We start from the raw sequence: 18,413 nt of genomic DNA on the forward strand, positions 1-18,413 counted from the left end.
GACTGAAGTAGAGTAGCGCATTTAACCCTTTCACAGTCCTCTTCGAGCTGCACGAAACATCATAACTGATAATACAGACAAAAAATTATTCAATTACATTAATGGCTTACATCCCATGTAACCTACTTTTTTTTTTCTACGTGGTTGGTGACATTCAATCGCTCTATTTTATGTCAAACTGCCAAACGGTCTCTATTCTTCAACAGCCGAACAATAGGTCTGAGTCACTTGTCAGCATTGACTGTGAAACCCCATAATACCATGTTTTACAGCCATCCGTCAATAGGAGGGGGGTCGTTATATTGATGGCTCACAGTGCTGCTCTTATAGCGCGGCCTTTGTGGGACAGCAAAATATTGCCTGTTCCCGTCTATACCTCACTCCCCCCCCCCCCCCGGTCATTAAGTGTTATGTTTTATACAATGTATTAAATTGTGAAGGTTTAGTGAGTTCCATGAGTGCCTTGACACATAATTGCATGCTTAAATACATATTTAAACCTGCGTCCTCCAACTTTCTTCCACGGCAGTCATCACTTTTGTTTGAGATGTGATTACTTTACCTTTTTTTTCCCCCTCCGCGGACCAAATTGAACAAGAGAGAAAATAATATCCAGCTAAGCGTAGGTGCCACATAACAAAGGTTATCGCTGCAGTAGAAATGTAACTACAAACAGGCAGGGGAGCAGTGTACAAGGGACAGAAGGCTTGAAATTAATTCCCTGCACATGTTACTCTTACTGTTGGTTCAGCTTCATCTTGGAATCTATCAATGCAGCAAATGTGAAAAAGCGACGCTTTTAAATACTACAACATCAAGAGACAGACACACTGCATGTGAAGCTATAGGAAACATCAACTAAATGTGGTTGAAGGGAAAGGGGGCTCCACGCATTACACAATCCTCCTCGCACCCCACACACACACACACACACACACACACACACACACACACACACACACATACACACATACACACACACACACACACACACACACACACACACGCACACACGCACACACACACGCGCGCAGCCTGCGTCTGCGTCTCAGGGCAGCCCAGATACCGCACGCTAACCTCATGCATTCGGAGAGCTAGCGTGTGGCTGAGCTGCGGCGCATCGCTGCATCGTGACCCACTTATTACACAGCAGATCTGCTCAAACTCTCAGCAGCCTGAGAGCACTTTCCCTGCGTCACACGGGACCCGGGCACAACATCTCAGAGCGTGACGGAGGAGGACAGAGCAGGAAAAAGCAGGACTCCCCCCCCCCCCCTCTACGTCTCTCAGGGGGGGGGGGGGGCGACACTGCCCCCCGCTGACGTCGGCGAGCCCTTGACGGGGGCTGGAGGAAAACATGCATTTTTTCTCTTCAAAATGGCTTCTCCCTTTTTGCGCACAGCACAAAGTGCGGCCGAACTGAAAGGGGTTGTCGCGCGTCAACCGCATTCGGAAACAGGGAGACGGAAAAAGGGAAAGGGAAGGAGGGCGCCCGGATGCAAACTCTAAAGGAGAAGCAACCTTTCGGTGAAAGACGATTCATGTTCTTAATAATAATAATAATGATAATAGCCGTAATAGGGCGTCTCACCACAGGTGACCTGTGGGAGCCAGGATGCCGCGCCGCGGGGATGGTCAAGGAGGAGAGAGGCGAGAATAAAGAGTGTGAACCCCGTAGAGAGTGGGCAGGTCTTCCTCACCTCAGCACCAGGGGACGTTCCCTTCTTCCTGAGGGAGGGGGAGGGGGAGGCCAAGCCCAGGGGCGTCGGGCCGCCGTTCTTCAGGTGGTCCACCGAGGGCGACTTTGGTACAGTCCACACAGGTGCACCATCTGGAAGGAGATGGGTGAGGTCAAGACCAAGACAGAGGGGAACGGGTGAGGGGGGATATGTTGTGTGTGTGGCTGTGGTTTTGTGTGTGTGTGTGGCTGTGGTTTTGTGTGTGTGTGGCTGTGGTTTTGTGTGTGTGTGTGTGTGTGTGGTTGTGGTTTTCTGTGGTTTTGGGTCTGTCTGTGTGCGCGTCTGTGTCTGTGTGTGTGTGTGTGTGTGTGTGTGTGTGTGTGTGTGTGTGTGTGTGTGAAATATATCTATTCATTCGTTATTTTTTGCCAATAGGGAGATCAACAATAGCTTGCTTGAAGCAAATCAAAATCAAATAATTGTCTGGATTAAAAAAACAACCGTTTGAGATCTATCCCCCATGAAGTGTCTCGTGGCAACACTTCAAAAGGAAAACAACATAAATATACACTAATAAAAATGATACATTCCATTATCAAGATGGTTAAGTGATATGGTCCATTAAATACCATTCATTATCTGACATTTCAATTCTGAACACAAAACAGCTGCTGCCAAGGCGTTTGAGTGAACACTTGCCCCAGTCTTTAGAGAGACACTTGAACAGGCGACTCATCCACTACAGTGCATTAAAACACACTTTGGAATTGCTTCTCATAAAACATCCTATTGCAATCCACTGCCAACAGACTGATATTAGGACCAGCCACCGGTGCCTCCTCATTGCATAACCCAGCAGCCAAATAAGGTTTAATGTCTGAATGCAACAGCCCCAGTCCACATTATCCATTAGTGAGTAGAAAGCGGTGCTGACTGAGCCTGCAGCACGTGCTCGGAGAGGTGCCTGCGGCGGGCCCGTCCAGATGAAATGCTGTTAAGGATCCCCTGGGGTCAGTCTACCAGTCAACTGAGGGGGTGATTTAAAGTGCTAGCCTGCCTGCTCCATTACATACCAGCAGTGTTGGTATACATACCAGGACAGGCATACAGTACTTCTGCCTTGCTGGCAGGCACAGGTATATGGTACATCCAATTTAGTCCACAAAACATTTACCGTTGGAAATTAGTTATTGCATGGCTGTATTACCCTGGTCCCTGATTGAAGCAATCCCAATCAGAAACAGCATCGGCAATTACTGGTGCTTCTCAAGAGGTGGTGCTGTCCCTGCAGTTCAATTGGAGTGTTTGATGAGTCTTTAATTTGAGAAATTGCTCTGGGATGTCACCATCAGCACCAGAAGTAGAAATGAGTGGGCTACAGAAGCCATTGAACCTGGCGCATGCAGGTGAACTGAAAGGTCTGTGCAGGCCAGTGGTGGAAAATCTCAGGTTCAGAGAGTCAAAAGTGTGGCCATCTTTTTTACCTACCCATGCAGCAATGCAGCTTATCTGAATTATCAGTTTTGCATTTGAATTGCGGCCTTTCGAAAAATGATGATGCTGTACTCAAAACGGGGAGGACTTTCACATTCTGAACCCGGAAGTTCCAGCTTTGGTGTAGACCAAACATTGAACAGACAAACGTTCATGCCTATTATTCAATGACTTTACCTTCTATTTCTGGGCTTGGACACCAAAGTAAGTACAGTTATAAGTGGGCCCCATTTCTTTGTTTCTCAGACAAAAACACAAATCACACTTGATCAAGAAGTACATACAAAGTTACATGCCGTTGACATATCTTGATTGCACACCAACCAATATCGCTTTTCTTCATGGTAAAGGCGAAGGGACTGATAGGGCTGGAGCATGGTTGGTGAGCTAAATCAATCCCTTTATGGATTCAACATGTCCTTAAAGGAAATCAAAAAGCGGTGTTGGAGGACCAAAACAAACTTTTCGGGCAAAGCGATTAAGGTAAGGGGAGAATACGTCCAAAAGCCACCCAAGACCCCTCTGTCAAACTGAAATCTGACAAGGTATTTGGTACACCCCTCAAAGTCCCGGCCCCCTCTGGTCCAATACATTCTCTCTTAACAAACCAAGCCTGGAACCAAGCTTGTTCACTTGGCTGGTACTCTGGTTCCACGCCAGAGCCGGCCAGTCCCCCCCCCCCCCCATGTGAACCCCCATGCTCAGCTTGCCAGTGGAGAGCAGTGGCCATGCAGTGGCTGCACTGTAGCAAGAATCTCCTGCAGAGGAATTGCTGTGAAAAAAAAAACAATCAAGCCAAAAACCGACCGAGTACCCCCTGTTCTCAGCTGCTTCAACGTGTTGAACCGCCCATGCCATCGTGCCAGACCATGATCACCATTTGGCCAAACAGAGCACGCAGAGTCTCTCGATGGAGAGTAGTGTCGTAAGAGAAATGAGCTAAGTTAAAGGTGGGTGGGTGAGGTACATGCCGGCAGCATGGAGCGCCTGGACCCCCGCGGGCCCTGTCGTCCAGGCAACAGACGGAAAGAGGTTTGTACTTGCGACTGGGCGGTCCCATTCCGCACCACCCCCTGTCTGACGAACAGACAGAGGGCAGGGTGACTGTCGACGCATATGGGACAAAAGACCAACAGAGTATGAGGATTAACATGGGATCCATAAGCCCGGCCCGAAGACAAGGCACGCACCAGACGCAACACCAGGGAACCACATTTTTCGTTCTGCATTCTGTTAGGTATTTGCATTTCTTCACACCAAAGAAGCTAATGCAGTTTCAAACAGTAGGGACATTGGCCCAAAAGCTAATCTAGTTCAACCCTATTGTATATTTGTTGTTTTTGTTCCTTTGATTAGAAAGGTGATCCTGTAGCAAGCATATGCAGGGTTTAAATTATGAGCATTATTTATATTATTTATTGTTTATAATATATATTATATTATATTTATATTATAGCATATTTATGACTGAGAAGGTGTGCATTTGTTTAGTTTCCAAAAGATTTCTCCGGGAGGGTGATTTTCATGGAAAATAATTACATGTGTGAGATTTTGAGACAACAATAAAATGAGCAGAATTTCCCCAGAGTTCCTGATCTGTTGTATTCAGCTGTGTGTTACACGTGTTACGCCATTAAACACGGAAATCTACAAACATAGAGGCACCCCATGGCTGCAAAGGTTTCCTTTAAAAGAGCTTTATTGATTCAATTTAAGTTTGGCACAGTAGGTTGAACATGGTAGCACGGTCCGACTTGTAGGCACCCAGGTGGGGTTCTTTGGTAAAGACCGATAGAGATTTTGAGATAATAGGTTTACTTGACTTTAGATGAAATTAAGAATTACCTGCATAGTATTAGTGAAATAGGTTCACTTATTTACACATACTCACACCCCTATATTGACATTTTCTCCACATACACTTAGCAAGACAAGTTTGAAATGCTTTAATGAACTTTTGTAAACAGTGTCGTCTGTAAGTGAACTTCAACACGCAGTCACTCATGCATACACTTGGCACGCAGTAACGATTTTGAGAAGGAGTCATTTGCATTTTACTTCATTTGACAGCAAGACAAACAGCAATGAATGGGAAAAACATCAAAACCACTAACAAACAAAAACAACAACAAGAGGAACAACAACAAAAACATTCAGGAAACACAAGAGGTTCAAGTTCAAAAATCACTGTTTGAACGGAGACAACACTCAGCAACATTTACCGCAGACACTCAAGTTCACAGACCCCAACAGGTAGGGACAAAGGCCACAGTCCAGCTCGGCCAAGGGCGCCTTGCCGCTGGGGTCGGGCCCTTGGTGGGGAGACTGGGGGGAGACGGGGGACGGAGGAAATGGGGATGTAGGTGTCGGGGGCTCCAGGAGCAGAGCTGGAATGGGGCCCGGGGCCAACTCACCCGACTGGGCTCCGAGGACGGTGTGGTTGGGCTGCGAGGCCTTAGAGAGGGGCTGGCCCTGGCTCTGCTGCAGGATGTTCAGACACTCCCCCAGGCAGCTGAGGGTGGCCGCCGAGGTGGCCTTGAGCAGCAGCAGGTCCTGGTCCAGGCAGGACAAGGGTCCCTTGGTGGGCAGCGCGTCGATGGAGTGGACCAGGTTCTTCTGCTGGCCCTCTGCCTGGGACATCACCTGGGGAGGGAGCGGGAGGGCCCACAGTCAGGGTGGTACACTGGCAGAGGAATCATACCCCTTTTTTTGAACATGAGTGAATGAAGCGTTGACATATATTGCAGTCTGCTGTAGAACCCCCTTTGCCCTAGTTACATTCTCTTTTTTTAACAGAGGAAACAACTCAAAACTAAATGTGCCCACGTCCAAATGCAGACACTTTGGAGAGACCTGCCTGTGCCGGAAGCACGCCTCGAGCCTCCAAGAGCTTCAATGTGTTCCCTGACAGTTCAGGATGGGATAAAATAAGTTACTCACAATCTGGGTATGGCGAAGGTGTCAAATGCTGTTGCCTTCCTTTTGAAATAGAAAATATCATTTTTCAGCAATGTCCTTGGTCAAGGGGAACCGAGTCCGGCCCCGGGTCATTGTATTCCGAAAAAATATATCAGCTTCTCACAACGATTGATCGCGCTAAAATCAAGTGTCAAAGTGTATATTCGAAGTGTACAACAGCCATGGCTGAACGTCTACCAATCGCTCATTCGTGATGCCGGTCACATCGTCCTCCATCACTTATTAAAATGTCCAAGTACAGCGCCAGCAGAACGGTGGACTTCAGGTGGAAACGCTTGTCGGGAGGAGGACGTGACCAGCATCACTCATAGGGGACTAGATAATTGGTCATGCATTTATATTAGGATGTTCAGGTCAAAATGTGCCTTTGCAACAGTGGGTACAGACCAAAGAGAACACACCCAGCTACACCCCGACCCCCCAACACCCCACACCCATACACACACACACACACACTCAAATAAAAAAAAAGGAAAACAAGAAAACATCACAGCTTCTCGTGTGTGAATCTTGTTTTTGCACACACACACACACCTAGAAGTGAAACATTCTGCTATGACTCACCTATGAGGTTTACAAATTGTCAGTCCAGTGGGCAGACTTAATATTTCTGCTTTGTAAGAAATCTGGGCTGAATAAAAATGTTTTATTCATTATCATTGCTTGGTGTCACGGCTACACCCGTACTTTCTTTCACTTTAATAAAACATCTGCCTGAATCGGTACAGAGTGATATTTCCAACCAATTCACACAGCTTGACGCAGCACTGTAAACAACACGCCTCTAAAACAATGTTATGGTCACCATGTAGTCAAGACCTATTTTCCATACACCAGTTCTTATTACTGATTGATTTCTAATGGGAAGCACATGTATTAATAAAGTCCTTTCCTCCATAGTTTTGCAATGTGACATTGCTAGATCCAACCTTCAGAAAGTACAGAACCACAAAAGCCAAAATGTCCTGATTATAATGGAGCCCAATCAAAACCAATAGACCAAAAGAGGTGGCTGTTTTTAGTTTACAGTGCAAGACTGCAGGTTTATGCGTTGCTATGCAACCCTCAAATAATCTGTATGGCTCAGACATTCAAGACGATTAAAACACAAACAAACTTCAACCTAAAATAGTTAGGAAGCCGAACCCTGCATTTCATTTATGGTCAAGTCCTAATGACCGGGTATAGAGAACTGTAGAGAGGGAAAGAGGACCCTTGAAGCAAGTAATTAACCACCATCCCACACAAATAGCTTGGTTAATTATGTTATGACTTTCGTCGGTGTACTCCAGATACAGAAGCTGCAAATTAAGGCTACAAAGGACCGCATAAACGCTGCCAGAGAGGGGTTTTTAAATAGATTCCTGGAAGTGTTTGGCCAGGGAGAAATACTTTTGATAATGAGAACATTATCAAAAGTTCCTTTATCTTCCTTTAACAGCTTATTTAAAATGTGGAGTGCTCTACTCTCCACGCCGAGCCTGTAATCATCGACGGGTATGAAGTGTTATCCGTTATCCGTCAGTGAGACACAGCCTCCAACACCATCTGAAGTTTGAAGTATAAAGGGCCGTGTAAAATTCTGTGCAAAAGTTCCTCTGACTGCCCCATGGTTACTAGGTCATTCATTGAACACCTGTCACTACACGGCCCAACCTTCACCCCACACTATGAATGATACGAATGATGATGTGAAGCAAAAAAAAAACATAAAACGTTCTAAAAGATAAAACTCTTTCAAATACGCCACAACTCGTCGACTGACACAAGCGATTTTCAAGTCCCCATTCATTCTGGGGCACATGCACACAAGACACTGGAGCTACTGTCGTCCCGCCGGAAAGCCTGCAGCAAACCAGCACCAGAAGGCCTCCAATAAGGAAGCTAAGTGGTTGGGCTCGGAGCGAGCCCTTCCCCACAGCAGGCTCACTGCAGAGCCAGCAGGACCGGCCACGCCGCCAGGAATAGCCTGACCCTCAGTGATCTTACTCAGCCATGGCAGGGCAGAGCGCCCGAGTGGCGCGCCTCCGTAGAGAAGGGAACGGCGTTTGACGGGTCCACGCGTTGTGACAGGCAGGCCCGCCGCCGCCGCCACTGCTGCCGAGGCGAGGACTCGAGTCGGGACGCGGCCGTCGTGGGAGTGTCCACGGACGGACGGACGGACGGACGGAAGGACCCATCTTTCGGTGGAGCTTAAACACAAACATGCAGGGAGACGGATGGGCAGATAGGATTGTGTTTCGCCGGAGATAAACGGCCCTAGGGATAGACGGACGGATAGGAAGGAGGTGTACATGAAGAGACGGACGGACGGCTGGTGTGTCACTCTGGGTGCGTGCGGATCGGGTGAACTATTCAGCTAATGACATTACAGCGGGCTGCATGTTCCCACACCCAGGTCTGAGCGGTGGACCTCTATGGTACAGAGGTCGGTAACAGTACAAAGAATCATGTCCATCTTCCATCAGATTCCATTTCCCAGAGGCGAATGCCTTCCTTGCGGGTGGGGGTATTGTGCTGTAACAAAAGGTTGTTGATTAAAAACCCAGCGCAGGCAGCAGGGGCGTAGCGACACCAAATGGACGCTTCGGAAGCGAGGTAAAACCAGTCACAGCAAATTACAGCAAGGCAAATCCCGCTGTGGCGAGTTTTCCATGAGCTAATGAGCTCCACACTTTGAATAAGTGTGTAGCTTCTGCTGCCTTTAAAGATCCTTTATGACCTTGCATATAAAAAAACGTTAGAACTTGAACATGTTAACAACACCGCTAAAACCACCATCCGTGAATCAACCTAAAAGGCAGCCTTGCTATCAGCCTAATGGAAGACAACGTGGAATAGTGGTGCATAAATCAAGTCCAAGGCGCACACACACACACACACACACACACACACACACACACACACACACACACACACACACACACACACACACACACACACACACACACACACACACACACACACACACACACACACAAAAAGGGGTGAAGGATGAGGCTGGAAGAAGGTCCCCACCTGGAACGTAGGAGACCACTTTGGCAATAAGACAGCAGGCAGGGTTTCCATCGGACCGAGGCGGCCTTATGGAAGAAAGGAAAAGAACAAAGGCCACTGCACTCAAACTAACTGGGATATGAATCACACGGCACAAGGAGACCCATTTTCTCTTCCACTTTGCGAGGCCATCTGTGGCAATGTCGCACCGGAGGAAGAGAGAATAAAAGATGACCAAAAAAACGAGGGAAACATCAAATCGCTGTGTGTTTTGCCTCGACGGCAGACACCATCTGCTCGATGTTTACTCTGACCGTCGGCGGTTCACTTTGGGGAAAGAAACGCCGCCGCTTTGGAGAGGTGAGAGAGAAGACGCGCCTCCCGCTGTGGCTGACTTCCTTTTCTTTTCTGTGTCAGACCGAATCTCATTGAGCAGAGTTATTATTAGTGCCATAAGGCAGGGACATGGCAGAGGGTGGGTTGGGCTGGGGGGGGGAGGGGGAGTGTCGACATCACTTCCAAACCAGCCAGGGAGTCCATGTACAACAGCGGCTCAGAAAGAAGGCCGGTTTGAAGAGAACGCCAGATTCATTGATGTTCTCGATATCTGGTTGGGTGATCTATCTTGGGTGTATTTTGTGTGTGAGCCACAATCGCTTCAGTGTTCCCGATGAAACGGTCAAACGGTGGTTGTACGCTAGTCGTCTATCAGCGCGGCGCCCGGTTGTCCTCGAGGGACCCATTACAATGTGGTTTGTCAGAACACCTATAATGCGTCTTTGTACCAACCAAACCAAGGCCTCAAACAGAGACGTCCTTGTTTTTATTGCCAAGCCACCGACTGTGTCTGACAGCAACAGGTAAAACGATTCCTCCCCAAGCAGTGCCCTCGGATTTAGATCCGTACAGATTCTGAAGATTTGGTTTCTAAAAAAGGACAGCATGTCCCTTGTGCCAACGGCATTGAAAGTTTTTTTTACCTGTAAAACGATCTACACATTTCCAGAATCCAGACATTTTCAAGGATTTACCTACCTATGCAGACACAATACAGACAAAAGTGCCATAGATAAAAAAAAAAAAAAGTATTTACGATGCCAGCAAAGGAAACGGGCCTTCAAAGACCATCCTGACAGAGCTGGTGCAACCCACTTTCCCCCCTGTCACTCTTCATTATGCTCCTGACTAGAAAAACGCTTGAATTGAGGAAAAAGTCATGGCATGGCAGGGGACATTTCTTTTTCGTGCTTCACATTTCCTCTTCTTCAGGATTGTCCATTAAGGTCCCCTTCTTTGTCCCTCTCCCTCCGCTCCCCGTGTGCGGCCTAAACAATGGGCTTGTTCATCATTTTTGAAAGACATTCCATCAGCTAAAAATGCATTGAACTCACCTTATCTCCATAATTCAGCAGCCTAGTACACAGTTCTCTGCCAACCATCAATAGAGCACAGCTGGCGCTTGCTAGCAGCTAGCTAGTCATTTCCCACCTTGAACACCTTGCTTCAGGACTAAAAGCTTTTGATGAATCACTATAAAGACAAATAGCAAAAGACTAACAGGAATGAGACGTGTGAGTATGTAGTATAGAATTAGATTGAAAGAAGGTGGGAATACTGGATACTGAATATTGGATACACAAGTAGGCCACAGAGACATAGTTGATGTGTATGGCACAACACATCTTAAGTTGGGAAGATTGATGAGGATTTAAACTTGGAAAATGGCCAAAAAGTAACAAGAAGTTCCAAGAGGAGATGTATGAATAATTAATTGTGTAAAAGGTACAGGTATCAGGTCTGACAGCTTATGTAAGCAGAGGAGGCATGTAAATGTATTGACCTTATTTTATACATCCTTAGGATTGCCATACGTCCATCCCTACTGACAGCCACACCCCTACGCACACACAGTCTTGCAATAATTACTTATCCTCCGCAAGGATTTAAGTTGAGCTCAATGTCCACCAGTTGACCCTATGACCCCTGTGGGTCATAGCTTATCCCAGATCTATCTCCTGACAGCTGTCCTTTGATTTTACTGAGCTAAAGTCAAGCAGAAGAGCCACTGGACTCACTGTGACTTTAGCCTGTGAGTCAGCCATAGAAATACTATCGAACAGTATGCACAGCCATATCAATATTCTCTGCAGTGGCCTTAGCATTGGGCATTAAGGGTCAATTGAATCTAACAGAAACTGAATAATTGATCAGTAAGGGAAATGCTGATGGAAGGCCCCCTGTAATTATTGTTTGGGTGGATGTTTTGTCTTTGTGGAATCATTCATAATAGGGTTGCGCAATATAGATCACACTGCATACACTTTTTGATAGATTATGTTACATAGCACTTAGCCCTGACAACAGGTCTTATTGGGTTAGAGCTCTCCTATGAGCATCCCTGTGGATCTTGACTATTTTGGGGCTTGCCTCAAAATGAAAAAAATGTACAATTCACAAAGACTGTATTAATCGAGTGCCACATTACAAAAAACACATTACAGGAATTTAAATGGAAATATCAGGCTTAACTTTTCATTAATACACAGGATCAGATGTTATAAGCCATTGCCAAAACTAACCTTACAAGCACGCTGGCCACAACCAATAATGTTCAACCAGATGCCTTTTTCTCAATGCCAATGAAATGCAATGCCATAGTGGATGAAGAGATAACCCTATCATTCTTCAGTCCCAAAAGCAAAAGAAAACCACCAACGTGTGTGTGTGTGTGTGTGGGTGTGTGTGTGTGTGGCTGTGCGCGTGCGTGCGTGCGTGCGTGCGTGCGTGCGTGTGTGCATGTGCATGTGCGTGTCTGTCCAGACGGGACAGGGGGGGCGAGGCGGGCGGGCCCCAGGGTCTTGCGATGGGGACGTGCGTTGGGGTGTCACAAACCTCTTTGACGTCCTGCAGCCGCCCGGGACACTGGCTCCTGGAGCGCCGCGCCGCGGCGGGGGACTTGTGGTGCGTGATGGAGACGATGTTGGTGGGCGGGGCCGCGTGGGGCCCGAAGTGCCTCTGGGAGCTGGGCGAGGAGGAGGACGACGACGTCGGCTGAGGCAGGTGGGGGAGGAGGGAGAAGCTGCGGGCGCGACCGCAGGAGGAGGGGCCCTGCGGGAGGGGAAGAGAGAGAGAGAGAGAGAGAGAGAGAGAGAGAGAGAGAGAGAGAGAGAGAGAGAGAGAGAGAGAGAAAAAGAGAGAGAGAGTAAATGGTTCTGTGATAAAATAAGTAATAATACACCACATGCCGAATCTCCCTGTTTCACTGACTGCAGTGTATTGCGTTTCCTCGTTTGGTTCCCTTCTGAGGCCCAATCCCGTTACAGAGAGTGAGAGAGAACACGGCGCCCAACGCTCTAGAAGTAGAGCCGTGTGCGTATTGTGCAGAATGATGCAGTACCTCGCAAGCGGCAAATACACATGATGTAGTGGGAATGTAAGGCACTGAGGAGTGTGAGGAGACAAGGGGGGGGCGAGAGGGAGGGTTTATTCACGTCTCCCCGGCTTTAACGGCACTCCGTATGAAATGGAACCGTCCGTACGTATACTGCAGGGTGATATTTTACCACACAGGCAACAAATATAACAATAAATACAAGACAGGGAGAAGAGCCAGAGCCAGAGCTAGGGAGAGAGAGGCTTTGGAAGAAGGGAAAGGAGGAAAGGATGACTTAACTGAATGAGTGAAACCGGAGACATCGCTCAAATTGTCCATTAGGTTATAGAAGACTCTTACTGATTAAAAAAAGGGTCTAAATTACCTTTGGCTAAAGGTCTCCCCAGATGCTGGTGAAAATTCTCTTAGCAGTCGCTTCGCTTTATTTACCATGGATAGTTAAAAGAGTAGGGAGCAGTAGAAGATAGGAGACAGGAGTAAACAGCATTATAAAACCTTAAATTCCACCATAGTGTTATTTGAGCAGTGAAATGGGCGTGGAACAGTAAATAGTCCCAGTGTGTTGCTGCTATAAATAGGAAAACAACAAGCCCCATCTAATTCATCATGCCGGGCCCCCTCCCTCTCTCTGTGACCTCCTGTCTACAAGGCTTCACCTCTGCGCCCCAAACAGACCTCAATGGCTGTTCTGTTTGGCAGTGACAACCCCCCAACCCCCCCCCCCCCGTCTCGTCCCCTCCTTGGACCATGGTGGTCACATTGGATGGAACAACAGCCGTGCCACTGTAAACTATAGAAATAGATCAAGTCTCTCCCTCCCTCTGCTGAAGAGGACAACAACTGCCGTTTGTTAAGGAATCGTGTCTTTTGTTTCTCCTCGGTGGCCATCAAACATCGGCTGTACCGATGAAAGGAGCAGCGGCCGGGGGAGCCTGAGCCACCCAAATAAAACACACAATTATGAATAGTGCAGGAGGTTGTCCGCTTCCCGTCAGCCAAATGTCACATCTTCAACCAGCAGCCGGGGGGGGATTACGAGGAGGAGGTCTGCGAGCTGAATACACAAGCTGTGAGTCAGCAGAAAAAAAAAAAACACTTCTTTCTCCTTTAAAGTCAATCCTCTCTAGATTATCATCCAAATGAACGCCACGTTTGTTAGCGCCCCATGCCGCCATGCGTTGCCTTTGTATTATGGATGAGCCGGCGTTCGTCGGGGTGGGGTTCCAGCGGCACGACGCAATTACAGTAGGCCGGAATAATTTAAACCCAAGGAATTATGCATGTCCATTACGAGATGAGAGGCTGGCCATTATTCACACAGCAATGCTCAGCGTGGAATGAACGCATGAATAAATGCATGAATGACTGAATGCCCAGCACGCCAACACTGGGAACAGTCCGCCGGAGAACATCAGAGCACGAGTCATTTACCAGTCGTGTCACTTAGGGAGCGGACTGTGTTCAAACCCATTCATCACGCGCGTTCAAAAAACGTTAGATCCAAATTTCGTCCTCATACACCCCATTACTTCCACGCCTGTTTGAGTCTTGCTTTCATTGGTTTACACCGCAGCTACGTCCCTATGCCTTGCAAAGGGATATGACAAAGCTCCTGTTTTCTTCTTACTTGAAAAGTGCTGCATAAAAAAAAAAAAAAACTGGTTTAATCATCGTTACCATAGGCAACGGGAAGTCAATGACGACGCAGTCAGGAGTCAAAACAACAGAAACGGGGGCCGGTTATGATTCCCCTCGTCTCGCTTACACGCTCTCAACCGCATAGAGCGTGACAGCCCAGGCAGGGCAGAGACCGCCGGTGGCCAGCCGTGGTCGTGTTCCTGCAGCCTCAGCACTCTTCCAGCGCGCATCAGCAGCACCGCCACTCAACATGCCCGTGCCCGCACCCCCACCCACCGCCACCACCAACACCGCCACCACCAACACCGCCGCCACCACAGGTGCTGCACCTGCTGCCGTGGGTGGACTTTGGCGCACTGTAAGGGGCGGCGTGGGAAGAAAGGAACAACCAGCCTTTTTATTTTCCTTTGCCGCGGGGAGCACCGCGTGTGCGCGGATTTAGGTCCGTTTTGATGATCTGTGGGGTGATGAAACTGCTCATTTGGATTACTGAGAGGCAGCGCATCCTTTGGGGAATAAGTGTGGCACTTGATGTATATTTAGAGACGGCTGAGGGAGCGGTGTTGGTTGTTCGTCTACGTTTAGAGATGAAAGGTGAACCGCCACTGGGATCGTTTAGAGTTGCATTCATAGCTGCTGTAGGTACACTTTGAGAGGTGGAATAGAGCAGAAGATTTTGAAGATAAACAACCCCCCAAAAAAGTCCCATTAGAACCGGAATTTCATGGTGAGGACATGTTTTGGAAGTATACTTGAATGTATTAATCGAATATGGTTCATGTTATCAACTGCCAGATGTGGCTGCGTCTCCCACAAGAGCAGTATCTGGAGGGGCTCAGCCGTTGATACGAGAGGACTCCCCCAGATGAGTCCATCAACAGACCAACACACGGTCACACCGGCTTTAATGTCTACAGAGCTGATCTTTTATGGTTATATGGGTCATATATTGATTTAAAGCTGCATTGTACTCTATTGTGTTCCTCCTGAATCTGATGAAGGAAAGTGTTCTCATTTTCATAATAAAAGTCAACCAGTGTCACGTTACAAGGATATTTTCACAGACCAAAGCATGTCTCCTTACACACACTCTACAGTGATGTATCAAGGTTGCAATGCTGTGTGAAAATATGCGGAATATGCAGCTCAGCCTGTCTGATTTTAACATGGTTAACCGGTTTTTGACCCAGGTATTTACAACAACTACAAACAGGTAAAAATTCCTGGTTTAAATTTCCACGCGTGATAAAGTCTGAGGTGAAACTGTTGAACCCAACTCAGAAACACCCCCAGCATAGAAAGGCCGGCCGGTCGAGTTCAGTAGACCTTTGTCATTCTCCAAACTACAACAAATGTGATTGGTGGTTCGTCTCCAACCAATCACCTCCATCCCCCTGACTGGGATGTGGGCGTGGCAAAAAAGCTCAAGAAAAACAATACTTCAAGACATTGTATCTAGTGTATCACACCTCACTAGGGGGCAGAACCGCGAGCTAAGCTCCGTAACGGAGAAGCCCTCTCCTGGGCAGCGTGACTCCGATAGCGATCAGAGAGGGGTGGGCGGCTGGCTTACGGCGGGATTAGACCAGCGGGGGGGGGCGCCATAGTGACCACGGCTGCCGTGGCAATGCCCAGGGGGCAAACTTTTGGATAGGGGAGCTCCATAAATCGAATCAATGTAAAAAATAAACCTCGGGCTGCAATGAACACTACAGATAGGAGGGGATGGATCACAGAGGGAGGGAACGAAAGGATGAGAACCGCACACTGAGATAAGAAGAAGTCGACTTGTTTATTTGTTCATGCCCTTAAATTTGAAGTAGTAGGAGTTAGAGCACAAGATGTCTCTAATGAGCGGTGAAGACAAATAAGTAGAGGGAAGGAGTAGGAGAGTAAAGAAAATGGAGAAACGTGAAAGATGATTTATAATTGAAATATAATTTCAAAAGGAACACTCACGCCCAAAGTGCATATCATACCTCATATTGTTTTAACAGAGCAGAGCAAACACAGAGCGTGAGTGTAACAGGGCTGTCTTTTTCCACTCGCCTCAAATAGAACTCTCGTCTATTCTGGTGAGGTGAAATGCAAAAAACATAACACGTTGACGCAACGCAATGACCACGCAGACAGTTCGACGCAGTCGTGAACCTGTTTTGGTTCTGCTTCGGGTTTTAGTGAGCGGACCAATCACAGCGCCTTGCTGCTGCGTCGCCACAACACAAGGTTACAATTTTTTGGGAGGCGCACGTCAGGCCCTTGCGGTGGACGCAAGGAGGGTCTGCAAGGACGTAACGGGTCCGTAAACCCCCTTGCGTTGCGTCGACGTGGAACCATGACTAAGCCTTGAGAAGGCTTCGTGGTGTGGACTTACCAGCCCCTCCTGGCTCCCTCCGGCCCTTTCCACACTCAGGTGTTCATCGGATCCCTTCAGTTTCCTTACCTGAGAACCCAATGAGACACACACACACACACGCACACGCACACGCACACGCACACACACACACACAGGGAATTAGGACTCCAAACACGTTGCAAAACACCACCAGTCATCTGGACTTCGAGAAGTTTCAGTTTCAGGAGCAATCGGCCACGTGGGTCATGATGCATGTGACAGTTGTACCAGAGAAGTATTCAAGCTGACCCAAGACCTCATCGAAGAACCCAGTCTACCGTTCCATGTTCCCTCTTCCAAGACGTCAAATACGGGGTAGCCATGGGAAATGCATAGGGTTTTAGAGTGCGCTGGCTCAGAGGGAGCCATTTGTTAGTGGATCTGTGTGTCAGAGCGTGTTCTCCTTCACACACTGATGGTTTCCAGGCCATCAGGAAGGACAGTAGGGCCTCCCACACCAGGTCTGGATAACAAGCACGGTTCACCACCAAAATCACTGGATCAGGCAAACAGCTCTATGTCCCACAGAGAAGACAATGCACACACACACACACACACACACACACACACACACACACACACACACACACACACACACACACACACACACACACACACACACACACACACACACACACACACACACACACACACACACACACACCGTAGTAGGAATTCTGGAACTGGAGATGCAGTATAATAGCAGTGTAGCAGCATAATACCCAAGGAAACCTTTGACAATGCAAGGGGTGCTCAAAATCCAAGGATATACTAAATAACTAATGTACTTTTCAAAGATGGGGAGTTTCAATCCCACGTGCACCTTTGCAGAGAGGCTTAAGCACACACACACCCACACACATTTAAACACACCGTGAAATGGCGTCTTGCTTCCATAATATCCTCACAACACATTTCCAAATGAAACAGGTAAATGGCCCGGAACAAAACATAAGAGGCTTAAATTTATAGCCATACATTCTTGAATATGAAAAATGTAATTGCCAGGCCCAAAAACATTGAAAGTACAATTACTTTTTCATCAATGATAATACCACAACAGTACTTTGGAGGATTTTCTAAAATGTCCTAAAACCAAAGCAAATACAAACTGGTTGAGGTTAACACAATAGCTTAAGTTAATTCTATATAATATCAATATTATCAGTTCAAATATTGAGAACGCAGTAGAACCTTGAAAAAACGTTTAAGTCGGGCTGTTTTGTACGAACATACATTTGTCTCAGAAGCCAGCGCTGACATGTGTTTGGTCGAGTGAGAAACAGCCTCCATCACACTCACGAACAGACAAACATAGACACAGGGCTGCGAATGTCAACGCTCTCTGCGCGCTATACTTTCTGAAGGAAAGGTTGATCTTATATACGTCTGTGTGGGTTTATGTGTGAAGACGGCGGTTTTAGTTTACCATCTTGTCTTTGTGTGAAAGTAGCAGGCTTACATGTTATTCTTTAATGATAGTGGTAATGACTGAGCGATACCAATCCAAACGTCTAGTAAAACGTAAGTCATCGGTCGATGCCATCTCTCAATGTGAGCAATTCCTTTTACGAAACACCATTAACTTTTACTGTTCGTTTGCGGTATTTACAACATTATGGTTGACACATAAAATCAATTGTTCCCCATCAAGAGAACACTAGGTAGGCTTTGGCTATTTTGTAATGCAGTGGGATGCATCGAAACACCAAAATTGGACCAACGACAGTATCTATATATTGCATTGCTAAAATAATACTTAATGTAGCGAGTGGCATAATGGTGCATAATTTGTGTAATGGTCATTTTGTTTATTTGTTGCTTGAATGGCCATTTA

The 18,413-nt window shown here is 47.2% G+C and overlaps 1 protein-coding gene across 2 annotated transcripts in view; it reads right to left on the reverse strand.

Moving 5' to 3' along the window:
* Window positions 1–18,413, reverse strand: part of LOC311365542 (oxysterol-binding protein-related protein 10-like) — a gene marked incomplete at its 5' end in the record, with an annotated part of 44,986 nt that overhangs the window by 14,495 nt on the left and 12,078 nt on the right. For both annotated transcript variants that reach the window (XM_084485105.1, XM_084485104.1), the window contains 4 exons: window positions 1,701–1,831; window positions 5,588–5,816; window positions 12,042–12,257; window positions 16,556–16,624. In XM_084485105.1, the coding sequence (XP_084341231.1) occupies window positions 1,701–1,831; window positions 5,588–5,816; window positions 12,042–12,257; window positions 16,556–16,624 (645 nt within the window). The remainder of the gene's footprint in view (window positions 1–1,700; window positions 1,832–5,587; window positions 5,817–12,041; window positions 12,258–16,555; window positions 16,625–18,413) is intronic.

Source organism: Micromesistius poutassou, assembly GCF_964030765.1.
Source record: "Micromesistius poutassou genome assembly, chromosome: 20".
In the NCBI taxonomy this organism is placed as follows: Eukaryota; Metazoa; Chordata; class Actinopteri; order Gadiformes; family Gadidae; genus Micromesistius; species Micromesistius poutassou.